Raw genomic sequence first — 22799 nt, 5'->3', positions numbered from 1 at the left:
TTCCAATTAAAACCCTCTGTATATGAGTAATAGGATTTAGTGGTAACTACAAATCTACAAAGATGATAAATGATAATACTAGTATATCCGAATATAATGAAATGACAAGGATGCAATTTCAATTTTATAAATACATAAAAACTCAAATCAGATTAAAATGGTTAAAATTAATCGTAGTATACATTCCGTTTTGCAATTTCGGAAAATATTGGGGCATCTTCAGTATTTTAGAGAAGTTGAGGGGCGTTCGATAGTAAATATTAGTTTACTCGTCAGCTGCCTAGAACCTACACAACAGATAAGGAGAAGGATGATGATGATTGTTACGTACAGAAATGCTCTCAAATTCCCTACAATGTGTAAACCCTAGAATACCCCTACCTGATTTGGAAAGAATTCCACAGTCTCCAATATATAAATCGACGCCAACCGACACAAACGAAGCACGCGGCCGTTAAGAAATTGGAGGTATTCGGTGGAATCATATTGTTTTTTTTATCAGGTGATTCGCTCAACACATGCGTATTTCTTTATGTATACAAATTCGTTTGGAGTATCTTTCACAACGCGCAAGTCTCAAAGTTGATGCTTTCGCTTGAAGATTTGAGCGACTTTCATGTGTGCGTAATTTAATTTTGCATTTTTTAGTTGTTCTGATTTGAGTATTTATGTTCTTCTCGGTAGAATTGCAAGGTGTTGTTGCTTGGATTGTTGCGGTTGACTTGTTATCAACTCGAGTTACTGGAGAGATTGGCGTAGTAGTGGATTTTGGGAGCTATTGATTTCGATTGAGGGGATTCTGATTAGGAGATGTTCATTTCGATTTGTAGGGGTTGGGATATTGAATTGGAGAAAATATCAGTGTGAACGATTGTGAGATCTTCCTTTCTGAAAATTGTTTAGCTTTGCTTTCGATTCCCAATGTTTTTAGTCTTAATTCGGAAGCTTAAGATTGTATTGCTGTTAATGTGAAACGAAAAGATAGTCCATTTGATGTTAGGTGAAAGTTCAAGGAGACATTGAACGTTGAGCGGCCCTTTGAGTTGGTTTCTTCTTGATAGTTTAGGGCATCTGTCACTGTGAGATAAAGTTACCGTGATGGATGAGGCTCCGTGTAGCTCTAACTCGGTGGCGCCTTTCCTTGCTAAGACGTATGAGATGGTGGATGATCCATCTACAGACTCGATTGTGTCTTGGAGTCAGAACAATACAAGTTTCATTGTATGGAACCCTCCGGAGTTTTCTAGGGAGCTGCTGCCCAGATACTTCAAGCACAACAATTTCTCTAGTTTTATTAGGCAGCTAAATACATATGTGAGTAGTTCGTTCTTAACAGCTAAATGTGTTTAAATTAGTGCTTTTACATTTGTTTGATCAAAGATTCTTATAATAACTTATCTGTGTTTGATCCATTTTTGTGTGTTATTAGGGTTTCAGAAAAGTTGATCCTGAACAATGGGAATTTGCAAATGAAGGTTTTGTTAGAGGAAAGCTACACCTTTTGAAGAATATTCATAGACGCAAGCCTGTTCACAGTCACTCAACACCAAATCTGCCCCCCTTACCTCCCCTAACGGAGTTAGAAAGGAAAGGATATAAGGAGGATATTGAGAGGCTCAAGTGTGAAAAAGAATCACTCGATGTGGAATTGCATAGACACAAGGAGGAGAAACAAGAGCTTACGTTGCAAATGAGAGCTTTTGCTGAACGCGCACAAAATGTGGAACAACATCATGCAAGTATGCTATCCTCCTTAGCCGAGACATTGCACCAACCTGATCTTGTGCCGCAAATGGAAGGGCATGATAGAAAGAGAAGGTTTCCTGGAAACAGTTACTTATGTGAAGAAACCAGTAATGAAGATTGTCAGAGGCCATCTTCACAAAATTTGTCACTCGACAATTCAGATGCGGATGCACTTTTGACTTTCAACAAGGAATTGTTGGATCAGATAGATTCTTCTATGTCGTTCTGGGAGAAAATAATTCTTGAAGTTGGTGAAGGCTTAGGAAAATCTAATTCATCCTTTGAGTTAGTTGAATCAACAAGTTGTGCGCTCAGCCCCGGCATATCTTGCACCCAACTTAATCTTGATGTTGGAGGCAATACACCTGATATTGACATGAATTCTACACCGAGAGCTGTTAGTGCCCAAGATATGCAACCTCCTGCTGAAGAACAGGCAGTAATGACAGCAACGATTGCAAGAACAGGGGTCAATGATGTATTTTGGGAACAGTTTCTAACAGAAAATCCTGGTTCGAACAATTCATCTGAATTTCAGTCAGAGAGAGATGCTGGTGACAAGAAAGATGAGAGTAAACCAGGCGATCATGGAGTGCCCTGGTGGAATATGAGGAGTGTGAATAACCTTACTGAACAGTTGGGGCATCTCACTCCCGCGGAAAAAACTTGACCTACAGTATGGTTTTATGGTATTCCTTTTTTTTTTTGGTGAATGCACTTTTGATATCTAATGCCTACGGCTGTTGATTTAGAGATGAGTTTGATCTCGCAGTAGGTAGACATTCGATTTATAACCTCCCCTCCTGCACATATTACCTTTTGAGCTACGTTTTTTTGCTTTGTACACATAGTTATTGTTGTATAATAGAGGAATGCTTCTTAGCTTTCTAGCGTTTTTTGTGTTGCGTGCAGAGGTACCGCGTTTTGAGTTCTTATGTCAACTCGTTGCTTATTTATTTTGAACATGCTTGTTATATAGTTCTCTGAATGACTTGCCGTATGTTACTTGTCGTGGGGAGATGGAGAGATGATACATGGTTCTTTGAAGAATATAAGGTACACTTTCAGTTTTAGGCTATAGCTTCTCTTATTTCTAATCAAATGCAAGAGAGATAGCATAGTATTGGAAATGAAACTCTGTAGCTTTGTGTCACATTATTCCAGTGAGGAGTGATGTGAGTTCATATTCAGACCAATCAATACTAATACTAACAATAATTGTAATTACAAACATTGACAGTAGAAACAAACTGTGCAGGCACAAATAACTTTTATGTATAACCCCCTTTCCATATACTATTTGAATGAATTTTGTAACTATCACAAATTTAAGAAAACAAAAAAATTGGAACTTAAAAGAATGGGGTAACGAAACATCTCTACAACACAGGCACTGAAATGGAGAGAGGCATTGAAACATCAGCAGCAAAGCTTGTATCAATGGCAGCAACCGCATTTCCTCTAGCAAACGCATACCCCAAACCCAATCCCCCAAATTGCAACGATGTGTTCTCACATCTCTGGAATACCCTCGCCAACGACGCCGCCTTCCTCCTAGCTCGTTTCGTCCCTGTAAAGAGCAGACTCTGCAGCAGGCTCGCCATCGCAGGCGCCTTAAGCACCCTCTGCGTCGCGGCCGCGCCCCCACTCTTGCACAGCTCGAGAAGCGCCGCCACAGCGTTCTCTTTACCCCTCGGAGTCCCACAACGCAGCATCCCGGTCAGCCCTAGCACCGCGCTCTCCTCCTTCCCGACTGCCTCAACCCCAATAGGCTGCCTCACTATGAGTGCCAACGCACCGGCAGCTTCCTCAGCGATGCCTTCGCGCTCGAGTGCCCCGACTAACACTCTCACAGCGCCTGACTCGATCATCCTCGCGCAGTTCTCAGGGTGCGTGGATAGGTTGAATAGAGCTGTGACCGCGTCTTTCTTCCCCCTGGCAGTCCCGTCCACCAGCATCCCGGCCAGAGCCTCCACGGCTCCATCTTCCCGCGCGATCTCCTTCTTGTAGTCATGGACGGCCGAGAGGCTGAACAGCGTCGCGGCTGAATTCTCCCTTGCCTCAGTCGTGTGCCCGTTTCTCAAAACCCCGACAATGGCGCCTAAACACCCTTCGACCTCCATGATCCGGCTCTTGTTCTTGTCGTATATCGACAAGTTCAACAACGCAGTCACGGAATTCTCTTGCGCAAAGGCATCCGCAGACGGAAGCAGCAGTTTCAAAAGAGGTATGGCTCCGGCCTCAGCTATATACGCCCGATTCTCCCTCCCCGTTTTCGCTAACAGCCTAATCTCCCAAGCAGCAACAGTCTTGGCCCGTGGTGTCCCGTTTGCCAGCTCCTCGACCAACACAGCTGCAGTCGCCTTCGTTGCCTCGACTGCAGCCTTGCTCGGAGGAGCAGACGTGCACACATCCGCACTATTCTCCGGTGGATCATACGGGATCCCATTAGCCACACACCACTGCAAGATCAAGTTCCTCAACGCGCGATTTGGCACCAATTTCATATGAACAAGCATCTGCCCCGTCTTCGGACAGCTACTATTCCCTTCCTCCAACCATCTAGCAATCGAGGAACGATCATACGTCTGCCCGGTCGACACAATAACCGGATTATGCATCAACTCTAACGAAATAGGACAGCAGAAATCCTTAGGGATTGTGACAAATGTGTCTGCAATCTCTCTAGAGATCAATCCATTTGCTTTAACTCTACGTTTCCACTTCCCCAAATCCCCATCTCCATCCTCAAATCGAAACAGCAAGAATCTACAATAACGCAACAGAGCCACAAATCCATTGAGAACAGAGGCACAGGGCTCAAGATCACCATCATGATTCACAATCTGCTCCTCCAAGAACTCAATCTCACTTCTACAGCTCTTCACATCGCAAATCCCTAATTTCTCCACAAAGAATATGTACAGCTCATTCATTTCTGGGATTCTGCCATTCTCAAATTCATTCAAGAAATAGTAAAGCTTCAATCTTGAACACTCATCACGCTTATCAATCAACAATTTCGACTCCCTAGACTGTCTCCTCAACAAATCAATTTGCTCCCGAACATCTTCAGACAAAGTAGCAATCTCAGACAAAGGAAACACATCGAAAAGGGTGGAGATTTCCTGATTGATATCATGGAAATGACCGGAAATCGAGTGGTTTTGCAGCAGCAGCCATAGCTTGCTAGAACCGTTGACATAATCGATCAAGATTTTCGACCGATAAAGCAGGAGGTACAACTCCTTCAAGCACAGAAACAGAGTCGGAGGAATCCCCGAAATCCCCAAATCGATTAGGGCGTCGAGGAGCACAGAGATGACGCTGATTTTCCGGATTAAAGATCTCGAATTCTTGCCCTGAAAAAAGGGGGCCTTTTTGCTCTTACCGGAGAAGGACGACAACGAAACGGCGCGGAGAGCCTCCAAAACGGCGGCGTTTGGTAAATCCACCGGCGCCAGAAACGCCTCCAGCGAGGGCGAGCTCCGCCGCCGCAGAGACGAGAATATCGCCGCCGATGCCATGATTTTGAAGAATCAACAACAAATTTTTTGTTTGAAATTCAATAATCTACGAAACTGGTGATTATTATAGTTGAATTTGGGAATCGCACAAAAAAAAAACAAACTGTGGATTGTGAAGAAGCCGCGTGCGGAGGAAATAGGAAAGGAAGAATTTGATTAATGGAGAATTTGACTGAAATTTCAATAGGGAAAAAATAGGGATAAAAAAACAATCTTGAATTTTCTCCGACAATTTCTATGCAGGCAGCTTTGACAGCGACCTTTGCCTACACCAGGTGTGGGTTTGTGCTATTTATCTGTGTTTCTGTCCATTCATTTTACTATTTTTATAAGGGATTTATTATGTCACCTAACTTTATTTTTCCTTTTTATTATATATAAATAAATATAGTTCTCTGAATTTTACAATGTCAAACTTATTAAACTGTATTTAATAATTTAATTCTCAAGTAACTATACACATTGTGATTTAAATTTTATGGGTTAAGGGAATGCTTAGGGGTTGATGAAGGTTGACTAGCTTTAATTCTTGTGGGTTGTAATTAAAGTAAAAGAAAAAGAGATATGATAAAAGTAGGGATGGTTTTGCAATTGAGCACATAGTTGACTAAAGCCAAAAGTGAAACTTAACGTTAACAGTTTTTTAACCTTAGCAGTTGTCCCATCCTCTCATTTTACCTGAATTTCATTTCTACATATGACTTCTTTTTAAATTATTTAATTTCACTCTTCATCTTCTCTTTCTCTCTCCACATCCACATCTTTGATCAAAATAACAAAAGTAAAATTAGATTTTTTATTGTGAATAATTTATTTTTGACAATGATGCAATTTAATTATGGTGGATAGAGTGAGTATAATATTTTAACTTTTCTTTATATTAAAATAAATAAATAGTAGTAGGAGTAGTACTACTAAATAAATAAAGTAGTGGCATAGGGTTCTGTTTGGAAAAAAACAACGAGTCATAATGAGCAATAAAAGTTGGCAACAACCAAGGTGAGAATCACTTGAACTGAGAGCTTCATCATTACTTCATTTTGACTTTTTTAATAATGCATCTACTTTCCCCATTCCATAAGTGAGTGACAATTGGTTCTTGAACAAATCTAAAATTCTCATTTTGAAATTGTTAAAAACAATCTAGAGTTGGAATTGAGGTCAATTCTTGAAAAGATAACAGGATAATAAGATCAAGATGAAGCTGAATAAAGCAGAAATGTGGATTGAGCAAAGTGCCTGATTTCAATACTGAAACAAATGCCCAATTTGTTTGTTAAATGAAAAAAATTGTAAAAAGAAAATTGTATTTTGGTGGAACATGTGCATATTTCTTGATAAGAACAGTGCAATTTGAAATGGTGCTTATGAAGCACTTTCGGTTTCATGCTCGTGAATTTCTCTTTTAGGAACTTTTTTTGATCTTCGTTTATTTATTTTTTCTTTCATATGGTTTAGACTTTACTCAGAGCACATGGCCGAATATTTATCAAGATTCAAAGCAACTAATAACAAAATACTAATAATGAAAATATATTATAAATTAATGAAAAAAAGCATGAAGATTATATATATACTTAGAAAAATTATGCTACTATATAAATTATAATTCATAAATAGTCTAATCTATTAGATTTTTCAAAGTACTAATACAAGAGATCGACGGAGCTTTATGAAGCACGGAGATTCCACACTCATAGAATGCTATGCTAGTATTTTTATTATAGTCTAGGATATGGAGTACTAGTTATCCGATATGAATGGGGTGATGCTCGGTTACTACAAGCCGCATTATGATTGATTTCTGATAGGCTTTAATTTCTCATACATGATTGGTTCAAATTTTATTTGTAAAAAACGATAATTTGGTTGTTGTGCACATGTTGAACTAAAATGTTTTTGCACTGGTGAAAAGTATTCGAATCATCATACAAGAGAATCTATCCGAATAAACCATGCTTATTAATAAAGATTGAAATCAAGTAGATAGAGTTTCACTCGAGTTTAGTGTGAAATCAAAATTTGTAACAATGGTACCTGAGCTAATGAAGAAGTTTGTGCATTTGTTGTTGCATGATTCGTTAGAAGTGATTTGCGGTCGATTGCACTAATAAAAGAATTGAGTTTAAATTTCTACAGTAGTAACTCTCTTCCCTTTATTAAAAAAAAATAGTGACTTAACAAAATACTCCATAATTTATACCATATCAATCCATATTTATCAAGAATGCACTAAAATAAATGAAAAATTGGATATCTCACAACTCTTCGAAGGAGCGGATAATATTTCCAACTTCCAATTGTGGAAAGAAACGACGACGGTTGGTAAGAATTCGGTGCGATCACGCCACGTAGTTTGAATGATTCACCAGTCAAATAAATGCTTACGTGTTTGGCGGGTTACCAAAGTCAAACCCAAAAACGGTGCCCAATTTAATTACAGCTACAGATACCGCGCTGTGACGCTGCCCACCTCACCGCCATAGCTGTCCTTGTGTTTATCATCTGTCACCACCGCCGTCACAGACCGTTTGCTTTGGATGCTTTTCTATTATTTATTGGGATTAATTGAGTAATAATTCGTCCAATATTATGAGCTCATTAAAGATTAGGATTAATTAATGGTTAGCTCTACGAGAACACTGAACCTAGTAATAATAACATTAAACCAATTCTTACTCTAACGGTTTTTATTTTTTATGTTGATGGATTAGATATTGTTGGTTACATAGAAAATGGAGTTTTTGTGTATATTGATAGTACTTAGATGTCCACTAACATGGGCAATCTTTTATATTTATGTTGTTGTTAAATTATATTCTTTCTATCATTTAAAAATAGAAACCTTGAGAAAACATGCGTTTGAAGTAAAATTGTTAGCGAAACAGATAGAAAATATATACTGATAGGAGTGTTGTAAGTAGGGATGTTATTCGGGCCAGTCTATTGGGTTTTCGGGTCAACCCTATTTGGGTTGCGGAAGTGGAACAATAGGGTGCGGGCTAATCGGGTTGTATTTTTTCAGGTTATAAAAGTTCAACCCTAACCCTAAAAGCTCGGGTTTCGGGCTAGCCTAACGGGTTAATCGGGTTGCTACCGATAAAAATTGACATGCGATCAATCCAATAAATAATGGTGAAAATTAGTTATATTTATAAAATGTTAAATATTTAATTATGATAAATTTGAGATATATGCTTAATCTCAAACGTAAACATGATCAAATACTAATATTTGAGATTTATGCAAAATAACCCATAAACATCAATAAATTTTAAAGCATCTTTTAGAAATTTAAATATATTTTTTAGTGATTTTGAAGTTTTTAATTTATTTGTCTATTATTATGTTAATAAAAATGTAATATACAATTTATATATTTAATATATAAAATTAAAAGTTATTTTTCTAGTAATTTATATTATAAAATAACCAATGAAGTGTCGAATTAGACTCAAACAAATAGAACGATAGAAATTTTATCGGGTTTCCGGGCCAGCCCATCAGGTTTTCGGGTCTGACCCTAACGGGTTACGGGTTAATCGGGTGCAGGCTAATCAGGTTGTAATCTTATCTGGCTAGAAAATTTAAGCCCTAACCCTATAAATTTGGCGGGCTATTTGGACCGGCCCATGGATTGCGGCTTACATTGACATTTAGTTGTAAGTGAATAACATGGCTCACCTTATAAAAGGGAAAAACTTAAAAAAAAGTGGAAATAGACCAATTTTGTAAAATAGATCAACATAAAAAAAATGTTATTTCTAAAGTGAAATGATTTATAATAAAAATTAGAACTATTGATACTTAAAAATATTTTAACTATAGGAAAGTTTCAATATCCTCATTTTCCCTTGTGATCGAGTCTTAATATAATGGTGTATGTTTTTCTCAAAGATAAGTATAGTGTAGGGGTTGAATGATTGAGGAACATTGTAATTGTAGAAATTTCTCATATAGTGATTTATGAACAATGGCATTAATTTAAGCCCGATTTAGATCTCTTGATATTCAGAGTATATGCTTTGTGGTTGTAACATTTTTCAGTCTTCCACATTAGAAAGGATTAATTGAGAAAGGTTCGAGTATGTCTTGTGAGAAGACTATTGGTAAGACCATAGTCAAGGGGAGAGGTAAATGGCGAGGTAAACTAATATAACTATTATATTTACCTTTATTTCTTGAAAAATATTTTCTAAGGGGAGAGGTATTTGAGAAGTTATTATACTTTTTCTCATTTTGAAGAGGTATCCTTAGAGCATCTCCAAAGGTAAAAAGTATATTGAGAAGGTATGTTTCTCATTTACCTTCTCAAAAAGATTCTTATACCTTCTTAAAAAAGTAAAGATACATTCTCAAAATGAAAGAAGTTACCCTTTCTATTGGAGCATGAAATTTTATGAAGAATAGGTAAATATGGTAGTTATTTCTATTTACTCCATTTATCCTTTCTCTTGGAGATGCTCTTACCTCTCCATCAATGGAGAGGTAAAATCTTGTAACTATCATATTTACCTTCTTTTCATGAAAAATCATTCTCCAAGGGAAAGGTATTTGAAAAGGTATTACACTTTATATTTTTTAATGCATTTTGTATGATTATTTTATTTAAAAGAATTAATTTACCTTTCTATATACCTTTTCCCTTTGAAATATGTTATTTTTTAGAAGGGTATATTTTATTTTTTAAGAAGGTGAATATATGATATTTCTTTTTCTATATTCCTTCCCTCCTTGAAGATGCTCTAAAGACAGAGAAACGATACATCTAAGAATGATTCAAGTTCAATGAAATTTAATATAGTGAAATTTACGGAAGAATAAACATTGACATGTAATAAGTGTAAATTACATGTTGATACAATATGGTGCACCAAAGAAGAAGCTAGAAACTCTATACCAGACCAACATTTCAAATGGACTACATCATAAAGAATAATTTTATAGCTTATGAATAGTACTCCTTGAAATTTTGATATCACTTGAATACTCTTAAATTTAGATTTAAAAACAAAATAAATTTATTTGGAACCATTTTGTCAATAATTTATTTATAATTCACTATTATTCGATAGAAAAATTTACACCTTTCACCACTAAATTGGTTTGTAGCGATGCATGGTCTAAAATAGTGGACGACTATTGGATAATGACATTCAAAGCAGCCGACCACGTAGTCTAAATAGTCAACACTTTTAAAAGTCTAAACCAACTATATTTTCCCTTCCTACTTAGGAAATAAAGTCAATATTATTGTAACCCTATTTTTTTTTTCTAAAATCACAATCGTCGCTGTTATTGGCGCGATATTTACGCTGTAGTTGACTTACATAGTTCCTGCATGAGTTACACGAAAATGTGGACTTCCAATTAATAATAATAGTAAAAATAAAAATAATAGCATTTTTTTACTATTATTATTATTCTGAAAAAATATTGAGAAATAATAGCAAAACAGATCAAATAATTGGGCAGTTGAATTAATATATCCCAAAAAGATACTATTTAAAATAATTTACAATAGGCGAAAGTTATAAGATTACAAAAAATAGCTGTGACAAACGGCCCAAATCTGAATCACTATTTAAGAATGTTTTTAACATCTTGATAAATGCCTCTTTTTGTCAAAATCCAAGCAGTATGAAAGAATTAGGGAATGCTAATTGTTTACTCTTCGATCTTGCAACCAAATCATGATTCTTGACTATTTGAAATTTTGAACCCTTCGAGTTCATGTACTTGTGGAGTTAATTATTTACTACTAATACGGAACACATTAATTTAATTGAAAGTGAAGAACAAAATTATTGGACATAGTTTTATATTACATGTGCAGGGTTAATTCATTCTCTTTTTTGCTTTATCTCAAGGATGAGTTGTCTTTAAAAAAAGAAAAAAAAAGGATGAGTCATCTATATTAGTCATGCATATTTTTTTTCCTTAATGGGCAAACTGGCCCTCTTTGCCAGCCCAGATGATCAATAATTGCCAGCTGATCTAGTGTGTGTTTGTGTGTTTTGGAGAGAGAGATATATGTTTCATTTATTCTCTAAAATCCTAAACCCAGAAATGAAATGAACAGAACAACATATGCAAGAGAGAACCTTAGGTGGGGTTGTGGTTAATCACCCAAAGCAAGTATGTACAAAAATGGTAAGAGCTTCATACAACATGTTCAACAAATTTAAAATTTGCAATTGAGCAGGATTTAATGGGATGGTGAATTCAGAAACAAGAATCACGAGGTCGATTTACACATATACTGTCACTGTGATATCGTTTCAGTTCTCGCGGATCAGATTTGTAGGCTCACTCACAACATATTTGGGCAACTCATATTTGGCACCTGCAAATAACATCTTCCATTAAGGATGGATTACTGGATGGCACATTATTGCAGAGGAAAATTCACCAACCTCTTTCGTCGTAGCAGACTGTTAAGTCGGGATTTTGAACGATAACGCCAGCACCGTCTACAATTGCTTGGGCAAGAGTCAAATCAGCTTCAGCTGCAGCCCGGAGAGCATCCCAGATCTCTGTTGATTTTACAGAAAAAGAAGGAAATGAAGCAGCAGCAAAGATAACTAAATTCAAGTGTTTTCTAGTTTGGTTTGACTCACAATGAACCAAACCTCATTTTATTAGGAATAGTAACCATACCAGAAGTCTAAAAAAGCATAAGATGTATAGATCTTATACCAACACCGTTTTTTGCTACAATTTACCCTGCAAGTCAGTATGGTTGTTTATTGAAATCTCTCCTCAGTCCTCACCAAATATGTCATCAAAATGGTTTAAAGATCTGACATGACGATAGGACCTAACATTGAAGTGGTCTTATTATGGAACCACAAGTGTTCTATTCATCAATCATGCTGCAGTAAGAGTAAGCTCAAACTCACACCTTATATTCAATATAAAAGGTCAAGCAATTAATCTCACCAGTTCCATTCATTCAGAGACTAGAGATGGGATCAACATGAAGATACCATGAGTGTGTGAAAGCAAAGAAGACGTCTCAATATGGAAACAGAAATTTACTTGATGTTTAAAATGAACAAAAGTAGCAAAAGCTAACAATACATGTGTTTACTATATACTTAAAACATGATATTCATTATAAGGTAGGATGTTCTACACTAACAAACAAAAAGGAGATTATAAAATTCTACTATAGCTTTCAAAGATGTATGCAATACTAAAAACCACTTCACCCTTAATTTTAGAATACACATGTGATTGAGTTACTAGCATATCAATGTATTCTTCTTGTAATATCTACCCTGAACATTCACCAAGTACTTTATCCAGCTAAGTTTAACAGCCTCACAGTTCATGTTCAATTTAAATCTGATGGAAAACAAAAAGAGTTGATCTCAATGAGATGAAATGCATCAACCTAAAGTAGATTTTATGCACACCGGCCCATATAATGCTGATTTTCCAGATATAGCTTCATTTGTGATCAACAGCGCAAATATGAATACAGCTAAGGACGAAAAAGCTAATCGGACTAACAGGCCAGTGTTGGTCCATTTGGACTTTACAATTTCAAAGTATATACCAGTTCAGATGGCCAACCCTAAAGATGAATAAACCCACAAGTTTAAGTGCACAGAACCATAATTTGATCATATGTATTGCCACATTGCAGAAAGACATCATCTGTTACATTACCTCTCCTTCCTCCATAGTGCGGAGCAGTGTCCCAGAACTCCTCACGCATCTGCGTTAGCTGTTCTCTGGTTATTGCTTCTGTGTGCTTCCATGGCTTTGGTTTCCGTATCTTCTTTGAAGTATCTGGTTTCAGACAAAATTAAGCATAATTAAGGGCTTCTTTTTATCAGGCAAGCAGACTCACCAACAGTGTTACGATTCTACATAATGGTTAACTACCAAAACTAGATATCTATAGATGTGCAGAGAGCATATATATCACATTCATCATTCAAGGCGACATGTCTCAGGAACAAATTTCCAGCATCACTAAATTTTCACCCTCAATCTCTTAGTAAGCAACTATGCACCCGAGAATTCCATGTGGTTTTTTATAGAGAACCATAGGTGAGCTGCACCATTATATATTCAAGGTACACTCATTCTTGAAAGCTAAGAGAGCTATAAATAAGTACTTCCATTACTTCATTACACTATTATGCGGATAGCTTCTCTGTTTCTTTTTCATATACTCTGAAATCAGGAATCAAAATGCACGGTAAATGGAAACGATTCATTCATGAAATCCAAATCAACCAAATCAGCTATGGTGTGCAAACAAGAAACAGGAAAAATGAAAAAAAAAAAAAAAATCAACCAAAAATTTTCATTTCTTTGTAGCACCACAAGCGAAGCACCAGATGGCTTCATAGCTATCTTTTCTATGAGCAACTAAACACTGTAATTAGGCTAATCTTTACAAGACAGATAACACAAGGCTGAAACACATACGACAGAATTGCTGACCACTTCAATCAATAACAGTAAAAAAAATTAAACATAAACACAAAGAAAACAACACATGATTTGTCTACAATCAGATTAGTGCATATCACTCTACATCATTCAAAAACAAACTGATCAAAATATGAAACAGTAATTGCAGAATTAAGATCAAACCCTTGCCACATTCAGCAACCAGCTACAACAATCAACGAAACAATCCAGCAATGATATGAATCAATCAATCAAATACCTAATCGAAACAGTACCTGAGCCACTGCCAACTACTTTCTCCCGCGATCCAGCGCAACCCATGGCTGTCGAGTCACAGAAATTGGGTCCGGTCAATGATTTCCAGTGTCAACAATAAAAACCGGATTAAAGTAAAATAGAAACAATCAGAGAGGGGGACCATTAGTCAATTTGATTTTTGGTGTTTGGGTAAACACGAATTTCTATCTCCTTCCCTCTCTCTCTCTCTAAAACAGCTTCTTGCTGGGGAAGGGGAAGTCTGCGAGTCTACTCTCTTTCAACGGTTTTGCTTAATTTCTTGTTAATTTTTACTACTTTAATTACGGAGTTGGATTAGGTATTTAGGTGATTAACTAGTCAATACAGCTCAAAATTACTGTTAATTTCTTGCTAATTAATTCGAATCAAATTTGCTTTCTTATACTACTATTGTTTGTTTTGACTTTTGAAGGCCCTTTTGCATATTATAATCAATTCCTTTTTAAGAGAATAATCAGTTTAAATGATTAATGTTGTTCTTTTACTATTTCATTTTGTATTACGGGGGCAAATATAATAAACAAATACGGAATATATTTGACTGAAAAGCATATTTTTATTTCTTTTTTTTGAGTTGCTTAAGGTAGAAGCATGAATTTTGAAACTTGAAGAACGTTTCACATGAGACTGTTTTAGATGATGTCATCATTTTTTTCGCTTAGTTCTTTTAAATTATTATAATTATCTTTTCAATTAAGTTTAGGGATAAAGTAATACTCTTACTATATGTCTATATCCTAAATATGTTGGTTTATTTGATTGAAAAAAGCACTAATATTATAGTCATTTTTAATTATGTTATTCTCACGCCATTGCAATATAAATTTCCACATATCTCTATCATTAATTGTGTAAATATAATATTTTAAAGTAAGTATTTCATCATCAAAAAATAATTAAAATATAAATAGAAAAGGATGAACTTTAGTCAGAGGCACAATGGCTTCGTGTACGCTGAAACGAGCTTCCAACTGCCACATCAGCTCGCTAATTATTTCATTTTCGGAAAATTAATTAATAATTAAATATCGCCTCTTCTCTTTCACGTCTCAATTCCACTCCAATATTTGCAATTAATTTTTGCTTTGCGTCAAAGCTTAAACTCCATTACCTCCTCCACCTCCCCAGTCTATTTTCTCTTTCTGCAAAGAAACAACAAAGAAAAAAAAAACTGAAAACGTAAAAAGAAAGAAAAAAATCTCGAACTCTTCGCAGCGATGAATATTTTCAGATTTATCGGCGACATGACGCACTTGGTCAGCATTTTAGTGCTTCTCCTCAAAATCTATGCCACCAAATCGTGTTCAGGTCACGCAATTTTCCCCCAATTTCGCCCTAATTTTGCCTTGTAGCTGTTTGATGCATCGTTTTGCGTGTTTATTTGTTTCAGCTGTAATGGTGTGATAGTGATTGACTAAGTTATGTGAACTTTAATTTGTTAATCTGTTGAATTTCCCCCTTTTACTGTGCGTTGCAATATGCAGTATCTAGAATTTCATAGTTTAGGGTTTCATTTTGATGGTGCACTAGCTGTAGCATTTGCCAGAGCCACTGATGTTTGTAATTGAGGCAATCATGCGAGGAGATTTCGATAAATTGAGTTGTGATCACATTTATGCTCCGTGGAATTTGTTGCCTTAGTTGTGTCGTTGATAGGTCAGCCTTTGATGGTGATGGAGATGTTCTGTGCATTTTTCTTGTCTTCTGAATCTCTGATTAAGTGAAGAGATTATATTGTGTTTGGGCATTTGTGTGTATTGTGACTGTGACTATATGAGATAGTGAAACTGACAGTAATACATTCAATTCAGGGATCTCCTTAAAGACTCAGGAACTGTATGCAATTGTCTTCTTGACTCGGTACCTCGATTTGTTTACCGAGTTCATTTCGGTTTATAACTCCACTATGAAAATAGTGTTCATTGCAAGCTCTTTGGCAATTGTTTGGTACATGAGGTTTCACCCAGTAATTAGGCGATCCTATGACCGTGACCTGGACACCTTTAGACACTATTTTATGGTGGGAGCATGTTTTCTCTTGGCACTTTTGGTTAATGAGAAGTTCTCGTTTGAGGAGGTTAGTTAAATCTCCACTCGTTTGAAACTCTTGTTGAGTTAATTGTATATAATAATTGTTCTGGTTGCGAGAGAGATGTTCAGTGTCTACAATCTTAATCTTAGAAACTAATTTTGGATGCATTTGTTTGATTTTCCAGTTGTCCTGTTTGTTCATTCGTTCCCTGTCTTCTTCCTATATTGTAGTACTCCTACAGAAGATATTGCCTTGTGCTTTGTATATGTACTTCTTAACAACTTTTTTTTATTACATCTCAGATATTTTGGGCATTTTCAATATACTTGGAGGCTGTAGCAATACTACCACAGTTGGTTCTGTTGCAAAGAAGTGGAAATGTGGACAATCTGGCTGGACAATACATTTTCTTTCTTGGGTAATTTGATAATTATCTTATTTTTAGCTTTATTTGTACTGCGCCATAAGCTCTTTTCGTTGTGCACTAAATAATAATGACATTACTATGACATAAATGCTTGGATGAGAAAGAAGGGTGCAGGATCGTAAAGTAAACTTTTAGTTGAAAACTTAGGATCACTGTTCCGTTTTGAATCTATGTCGAATTTTCAGCTGCAATTTTAAGTGGTACCATTCAGCATTGTTGAGCATATATTGTTTGTTTTAGGTACTGAGAAACCATTGCACACATATTAAGTAATCTCATATCTCCCAGATAATTAGAACTGTGGTATCATCACTTTAACAGGGCCTATCGAGCATTCTACATCCTAAACTGGATCTACCGCTATTTCACTGAAGATCATTTCAGCAGATGGATCGGTAAGTCATGAAGAAATTGGTTGCACGGCTCTTTTGTCATCATCGATGTTTAACCTTGTGCGTTTTTTCCTTCTCAGCTTGTGTCTCCGGGATTGTCCAAACAGCTCTTTACGCAGACTTCTTTTACTATTACTTTATCAGGTGATTCGCTGACGGAATTCCTAACCTGTCCATTATGTTGTGCATATTCATATCTAAGATCTACTCTCTTATTGCAGCTGGAAAAATAATTCAAAGCTGAAATTGCCAGCCTGATACAAACACGGGGCGCATATACAGATAGGACGGTCTGCATTGATATGCTCATGCCATGATTTTGATTGAAGTTTTGTCTCTTTGATGGAGTTTCAGGTGGAGTCTGATCTTAGGATATGACAAATTTATGTTCCAAGATTACAAATTCCTTTTGAGAAATGCAATGAAACAAAACTATTGTCAGTATATGTATATTATGCAGCACATGTAAATCCTTGAAGGAACTTTTGTTAACTAGTTTACATGCTTACAAATTCAACTTGTGTTCGAATGGGAAATTTTTGTTTTTGAGGATTCGCTTCGTAAAGTTGCTGTGAAATGTTATGCAATGTGAAATACACTAGTAATCATAGTAGTATGTTATGAATACAAATCTGAGGATGAATAATTTAATTAGTTGCAAATGGATAGCGTTGCAAAAATGTACTCCTATCTATTCGTTTACATCTCTTGATTATTATGATCTTGTGTTATAAACTAGAAAATAATCACAAAAATGATGGTATCATAAATACAAGGGTTTTTGGTTCATAAAATTACATCTTTTTTAATAAAATTAAAATGATCACAAAAATCATTAACTTAGAGCTTATTGTAAATTTTCCACTAGTTCCATTTTTCTCCGAACTGAAATTAAACTTGTTAGAAATTCAATAAGGGCTTAAGTTTATTATTCTTTCGACTAATTTTGTAGATAAGTTAGTGATATTTGGGATCAAGTCATGTATAACCCTAAATACAATTATATATAAAAAATATTGAATTTATAGTATTAAGTGTAAAAACATTACTCCTATATATAATGGAGCAGCTTATCTAGATATAACATTTTTTCTGTCGGAAGATATCTACTTCAAAATATAGTAATTATTCAGATATGAATGTTCATTTTTTTTAATCACTAAATTTAAACAAAGCGAACCAGAACAAGGAAAGGAGAAGGATTTTTTAGTTTAACGAGGACAAAATTTGAAATTTTATGTATGGTAATAATAGGATTATTTCATTTTTAATGGATATAGATCGAGATATAATAAACTAAAAATGTGAAAATCGTAGTAAATAAGTTAATAAATATATTATTTTCCATAAATAAAATTTTTAGAAGTCGTGTAGAATCCTTGAAGTAGTTGGTTTAGGAATTTGGGCGTGGGCCTATTTGGCTATAAATACTAGACTTTGTCAACTCTGAAAGCTTCAAACAGATTATTGTGTGAAATATCTAAATTGTAACGCCTCAACTCCATTACGCAGTTGTTGGGGCATTCCGCCTCAAGTCTACCCACTTTCAATTCAGATCTGCTTCTTCACGGTGAGTTTCGCTGCATCAATTATCCGTTTCTAGCTCATTGTTGCGAATTAGTGATTGCTGTTCGATTGATCTGTTTCGTTTTTACGCTTTCCGATTTATAGGGGTTTTAGTAGTTAGATGGACTTATTGTTACCGAATTTGGAGTTTTCGAAGTCCAGATTAGGTTGTTTTAGATCTACTCCTGATTTATCGAAAATCTAGGTTACTCGTGAATCGTGATTATTAGGAATCATATAGAGCAGAATTTTATTGTTGTTTAGGCAATTTCATTGTTTCGATCTTATTTCCTCGTAATGTCAGTTTTGAATTGCAATTGTAGCTTGTAGTATAACGATTTGGACCTAATTATAGCATGTTTGTAATGGTGTGTTGCGCAGGCTTGAGAGTTTGTGTTCATCTTCTGCAAAATGGGAGGAGGATTTAGGGTGTTGCATCTTGTGAAGCCGTTCCTTTCGTTTCTGCCCGAAGTTCAGACCGCGGACAGGAAGATTCCGTTTAGAGAGAAAGTTATATACACTGTGATTTCGCTTTTCATATTCTTGGTCTGCAGCCAGCTTCCTCTGTATGGCATACATTCAACTACTGGAGGTGATCCTTTTTACTGGATGCGTGCTATTCTCGCATCGAGCCGTGGAACTGTCATGGAGTTGGGTATCACACCCATTGTCACATCTGGACTGGTGATGCAGCTCCTGGCTGGGTCGAAAATCATTGAAGTTGACAACAATGTCCGCGAAGACCGGGCGCTATTGTAAGTTATTTGTTTTGTGCTATCCGCCACTTTATTCACACGAAGGCCATCCTTTAACTTCCAATTGATTCATCTGTATCAGAGGTGTGTGTTTGACTCAGTTTAATCTTGTTTTGGCATTAGGAATGGTGCTCAGAAGCTTCTTGGTATCTTGATTGCTGTTGGCGAGGCTGTTGCTTATGTTCTCTCGGGAATGTATGGAAGTGTTGGCCAGCTTGGAGTGGGGAATGCTATTCTGATTATTCTGCAACTGTGCTTTGCTGGTATTATTGTGATTTGCTTGGATGAGCTGCTTCAAAAGGGTTATGGTCTTGGTTCTGGGATTTCCTTGTTCATTGCTACCAATATCTGGTAACTAACTAAACTTTTATTAAGTTTCTTAGTTGGTTTGCTAGTAGGAGTCTAGGGTACTAATGGTTCACTAAATTAGTTTTTGGCAATGCAATAAACTTTTCTGCTCTCATTTGCAGTGAAAGTATTATCTGGAAAGCTTTCAGCCCTACAACTATCAACAGTGGCAGAGGTGCTGAGTTTGAAGGGGCTGTCATTGCATTGTTCCATTTGCTTATAACAAGAACAGACAAAGTTCGTGCACTTCGAGAGGCATTTTACAGGCAGAATCTTCCAAATGTGACCAATCTTCTCGCTACCGTTCTGATCTTCCTCATCGTGATATATTTCCAAGGCTTTAGAGTGGTGTTGCCAGTGAGATCTAAAAATGCCCGTGGACAACAAGGCTCTTACCCAATTAAGCTTTTCTATACCTCCAACATGCCCATTATTCTTCAGTCTGCCCTTGTATCCAATCTATACTTCATTTCTCAGGTAAGCCCAATTCTTGTTTCTGATTTCTAGTTTTTTTTGTTGCCTCTCTTGAATTTCATTAATTACTTTGTACCGCCTTGCAGTTGCTATACAAGAAATATGGTGGAAATTTCTTGGTCAACTTGTTGGGCACATGGAAGGATTCTGGATATACAGGCCAATCGATTCCAGTTGGCGGCCTTGCTTACTATGTCACTGCTCCATCAAGGTAAACTTTTTGTAATTGTTAGTTGATTTTTACAGGTCTCTTTAGCATGTATGCAAAGACTACCTTTTATTTCCTTCCTGGTGTGATATCTGAAGTTTATTTGACCATGAGTTCATATTGATCTTGTTATCTCCCACCATCTTTTCTCAGCTTAGCAGATGTGGCAGCAAATCCTTTCCACGCGCTTTTCTATATTGTATTCATGCTATCTGCGTGTGCCCTGTTCTCAAAGACCTGGATTGAAGTTTCCGGATCCTCTGCCAGAGATGTCGCTAAGCAGCTAAAGGTAAGAATTGTTAATTTCTGAACTCATAAACTACATAGTACATCAATACATCATACAGTAAAACACCTGCTTATGAAGTTCAATTTTGCTGAATACTATCATCCCACATTTCAATTTTCTTAGCTCTATGATCAATTGTTGGATATCATGAATAAAGTTTATTTACTATTCATCCCTTTCCATTAATTTGCTCTATTTGTTTAGCACCATGAATGCTGCTACGACATCCCAGAAAAGCCTTACTGATATTTTTACGCAATCTTGCTGATAATTTGCAGGAGCAACAAATGGTTATGCCTGGACACAGGGACTCAAATTTACAGAAGGAACTTAACCGCTATATCCCAACTGCTGCAGCTTTTGGAGGAATGTGCATTGGTGCATTGACTGTGTTGGCAGATTTCATGGGTGCCATCGGTTCAGGAACTGGAATCCTTCTTGCTGTGACGATCATCTATCAATATTTTGAGACCTTTGAGAAGGAGAAAGCAAGTGAGCTTGGTTTCTTTGGCTTTTAAGCCATAGGCCAATTAAGATAATCCTCAACCGTTATGGATAGTTTATACTGCACAAGCTGGAGCTTCCACAACTTTAAAGAAACTGCACCGCGTAATGTTAGTGGTAGTAATGTCTTCGTTTTTTTCTCAAGACACGAGGTTTTAGAGCAAAATATGCCTAGGTTTTTCTACTTAGTCTTGTATTAGCTTTAAATCATCGGATACTTTGTATCTTTATTTTTTATATAAATTCCGAATTTTGTTTCCTTAAACACTTGATGTAACTTAATAAAATCTCGTCTCTGTTTATTTTATTTTAGTTTTTCGAATTTGCATGCCATATTGGATTGGAACTAGAGACTAAAGATCCTTTTTATAGTATCAAATTATATTTCTTTTTTTCATATTCTTGGTGGAACTGTCATTGAACTGGGTATCAACACACCCATTGTTATATCTGGTCTGGTGATGCAACTCCTGGCTGCCTCCAAAATCATCGAAGTTTCGGCTCACTTTCTTCACATGAAGATCTATCGCCCCTTTCTTGGCCAATTGACATCCCGTATCATATTGGCTCGATTGAATTGTGTTTTGGCCTCAGAGATGGTGATCAGAAGCTTCTCGGTATCTTAATTGCTATGGACGAGGCTGGTGCTTACGTTCTCTCGGGAATGTATGCAAGTGTTTGTCAGCCTGGAGCTGGGAATGCTCTTCGGATTATTCTGCAACTGCGGTTTCTACTTTGTCTTTTAATTTGTCCCAATCATCTTTCCTTGTTTTTTTTCTTCCAAGTTTGTTTCATAGCCTTTTGTGTATTTATCCTGATTCACAAAAGAATAATAAAAGAAAATAAAATACCATTTTGATTAGTATCAAAGTGGGGAGAATTCAACTAGTTGTTGCCTTGTTGGTGGAAAGCATGCTGAGAAAGTAAGACGTGTGGATTCAATAGATTTTGAGTATTGTCATCCTTGTCTCTCTCTGTGTCTGTATTTAAGGATTAAACTGAAACACGATGGACCATTACCACTCTTTCTATTTATGACATCTTCCACTAATCTCATATACAATCATTTGACTAACAATCTATCCCATTATTTCGATGTGGCCGAATCAGATTTACCCCCTATTAAAAGTCAACAATTTAGATAAACTAAAACACTTTATCTGCTTTCATTCGTTGAAACGTACCTGATCAGTGAAGAAAAAACCAAATAAACCTGATCATTAGATATTTAAGTTGATATTACTTTCACTTCACATTTTTTATATTGAATAAGCTACATGTAGATATCTCTAACACATTTCATCTTTCATCTCTTTAAAACTTCTACCTCAATACATCACTTTCACACCCACAACTTTGATTCTCAACTTATCACAACTTCTTCCTCAAATTTATTTGTTCTCTATCTCTAAATGTAGCATAATAGTAGTAAAAAAATAGTCATATCATAATATCACTGGCCTTGCTTAAATTTAATACTAGAACATAAAATGCAAAATAAAAATAGAAATGAGAAAACAACCTCACTTACAAAAGGATGGAGTGCCCTTTTCGTGTGAGCTCAAGCATGCGTGCTAATATGTTTAAGTGTGATAAAAACTTCAATTGCAATTTCATGCTACTACTTACTAGGTAATCATCTTTTAAAAAATTGTTTTTTTGTTAATCATTTATCAATTGCAATTAAAATCATTTGTGCAATTAATTATATCCATATTTGGTTTGTATGTATGTATATACCTAGACTAATGCTTGACGTGAAATCAAACTGACCAACCATGGGTGTAGAAGAAGCCGAATA

The 22799-nt window shown here is 36.0% G+C and overlaps 5 protein-coding genes across 8 annotated transcripts; 3 read left to right on the top strand and 2 right to left on the bottom strand.

Annotated features, from left to right (window-relative positions):
• The first annotated feature begins 347 nt into the window (after positions 1–347).
• On the top strand, positions 348–2709 carry LOC125192509 (heat stress transcription factor A-4c-like). Of its 3 annotated transcripts, none has more exons than XM_048090103.1 (3): positions 348–502; positions 685–1314; positions 1430–2709. In XM_048090103.1, the coding sequence occupies exons 2-3, from the start codon at positions 1099–1101 to the stop codon at positions 2414–2416; spliced, it is 1203 nt and encodes a 400-aa protein (XP_047946060.1). In that variant the 5' UTR covers positions 348–502; positions 685–1098; the 3' UTR covers positions 2417–2709. The 3 variants fall into 3 exon arrangements, with proteins under 3 accessions (XP_047946060.1, XP_047946061.1, XP_047946062.1); XM_048090104.1 differs by having other exon boundaries at positions 354–502; positions 1067–1314; XM_048090105.1 differs by lacking the exon at positions 348–502 and adding an exon at positions 548–620 and having other exon boundaries at positions 1067–1314.
• Positions 2710–2930: 221 nt separating this feature from the next.
• LOC125192507 (U-box domain-containing protein 17-like) lies at positions 2931–5527 on the bottom strand. The gene has a single exon (XM_048090102.1). The coding sequence runs from the start codon at positions 5271–5273 to the stop codon at positions 3126–3128; it is 2148 nt and encodes a 715-aa protein (XP_047946059.1). The 5' UTR covers positions 5274–5527; the 3' UTR covers positions 2931–3125.
• Positions 5528–11364: 5837 nt separating this feature from the next.
• On the bottom strand, positions 11365–14269 carry LOC125192898 (ubiquitin domain-containing protein 1-like). Of its 2 annotated transcripts, XM_048090572.1 has the most exons (5): positions 14125–14269; positions 13982–14029; positions 12951–13073; positions 11690–11809; positions 11365–11619 (listed from the first exon to the last, which is right to left on the bottom strand). In XM_048090572.1, the coding sequence occupies exons 2-5, from the start codon at positions 14025–14027 to the stop codon at positions 11555–11557; spliced, it is 354 nt and encodes a 117-aa protein (XP_047946529.1). In that variant the 5' UTR covers positions 14028–14029; positions 14125–14269; the 3' UTR covers positions 11365–11554. The 2 variants fall into 2 exon arrangements, with proteins under 2 accessions (XP_047946529.1, XP_047946527.1); XM_048090570.1 differs by having other exon boundaries at positions 13982–14251.
• A 786-nt stretch (positions 14270–15055) lies between these two features.
• Positions 15056–17408, top strand: LOC125192632 (ER lumen protein-retaining receptor A). Its single transcript, XM_048090256.1, has 6 exons — positions 15056–15311; positions 15815–16080; positions 16338–16453; positions 16784–16857; positions 16935–16998; positions 17076–17408. Exons 1-6 carry the CDS (start codon positions 15221–15223, stop codon positions 17110–17112), a joined length of 648 nt encoding a protein of 215 aa, XP_047946213.1. The 5' UTR covers positions 15056–15220; the 3' UTR covers positions 17113–17408.
• Positions 17409–18290: 882 nt separating this feature from the next.
• On the top strand, positions 18291–21305 carry LOC125195994 (protein transport protein Sec61 subunit alpha-like). The gene is made up of 7 exons (XM_048094327.1): positions 18291–18424; positions 18802–19175; positions 19299–19526; positions 19646–20000; positions 20084–20208; positions 20359–20494; positions 20773–21305. Exons 2-7 carry the CDS (start codon positions 18832–18834, stop codon positions 21010–21012), a joined length of 1428 nt encoding a protein of 475 aa, XP_047950284.1. The 5' UTR covers positions 18291–18424; positions 18802–18831; the 3' UTR covers positions 21013–21305.
• Positions 21306–22799: the final 1494 nt, after the last annotated feature.

This window comes from Salvia hispanica, chromosome 6 (genome assembly GCF_023119035.1).
Source record: "Salvia hispanica cultivar TCC Black 2014 chromosome 6, UniMelb_Shisp_WGS_1.0, whole genome shotgun sequence".
Classification (NCBI taxonomy): Eukaryota; Viridiplantae; Streptophyta; class Magnoliopsida; order Lamiales; family Lamiaceae; genus Salvia; species Salvia hispanica.
The sequence above is the reverse complement of the archived record's forward strand: the minus strand, read 5'-3'. Positions and strand labels throughout refer to the sequence as shown.

Coding starts and splice junctions, on each gene's coding strand:
- LOC125192509 (XM_048090103.1), top strand. CDS start 1,099: ATGGATGAGGCTCCGTGTAGCTCTAACTCGGTGGCGCCTTTCCTTGCT. Junction 1,315..1,429: donor TTAGGCAGCTAAATACATAT/GTGAGTAGTTCG, acceptor GTGTGTTATTAG/GGTTTCAGAAAAGTTGATCC.
- LOC125192507 (XM_048090102.1), bottom strand. CDS start 5,273: ATGGCATCGGCGGCGATATTCTCGTCTCTGCGGCGGCGGAGCTCGCCC.
- LOC125192898 (XM_048090572.1), bottom strand. CDS start 14,027: ATGGGTTGCGCTGGATCGCGGGAGAAAGTAGTTGGCAGTGGCTCAG. Junction 13,074..13,981: donor AGTAGTTGGCAGTGGCTCAG/GTACTGTTTCGA, acceptor GTCTGAAACCAG/ATACTTCAAAGAAGATACGG. Junction 11,620..11,689: donor AGTCTGCTACGACGAAAGAG/GTTGGTGAATTT, acceptor TGTTATTTGCAG/GTGCCAAATATGAGTTGCCC.
- LOC125192632 (XM_048090256.1), top strand. CDS start 15,221: ATGAATATTTTCAGATTTATCGGCGACATGACGCACTTGGTCAGCATT. Junction 16,454..16,783: donor CAATACATTTTCTTTCTTGG/GTAATTTGATAA, acceptor TCACTTTAACAG/GGCCTATCGAGCATTCTACA. Junction 16,999..17,075: donor TTTTACTATTACTTTATCAG/GTGATTCGCTGA, acceptor CTCTTATTGCAG/CTGGAAAAATAATTCAAAGC.
- LOC125195994 (XM_048094327.1), top strand. CDS start 18,832: ATGGGAGGAGGATTTAGGGTGTTGCATCTTGTGAAGCCGTTCCTTTCG. Junction 20,209..20,358: donor TATGTCACTGCTCCATCAAG/GTAAACTTTTTG, acceptor ATCTTTTCTCAG/CTTAGCAGATGTGGCAGCAA. Junction 20,495..20,772: donor ATGTCGCTAAGCAGCTAAAG/GTAAGAATTGTT, acceptor GATAATTTGCAG/GAGCAACAAATGGTTATGCC.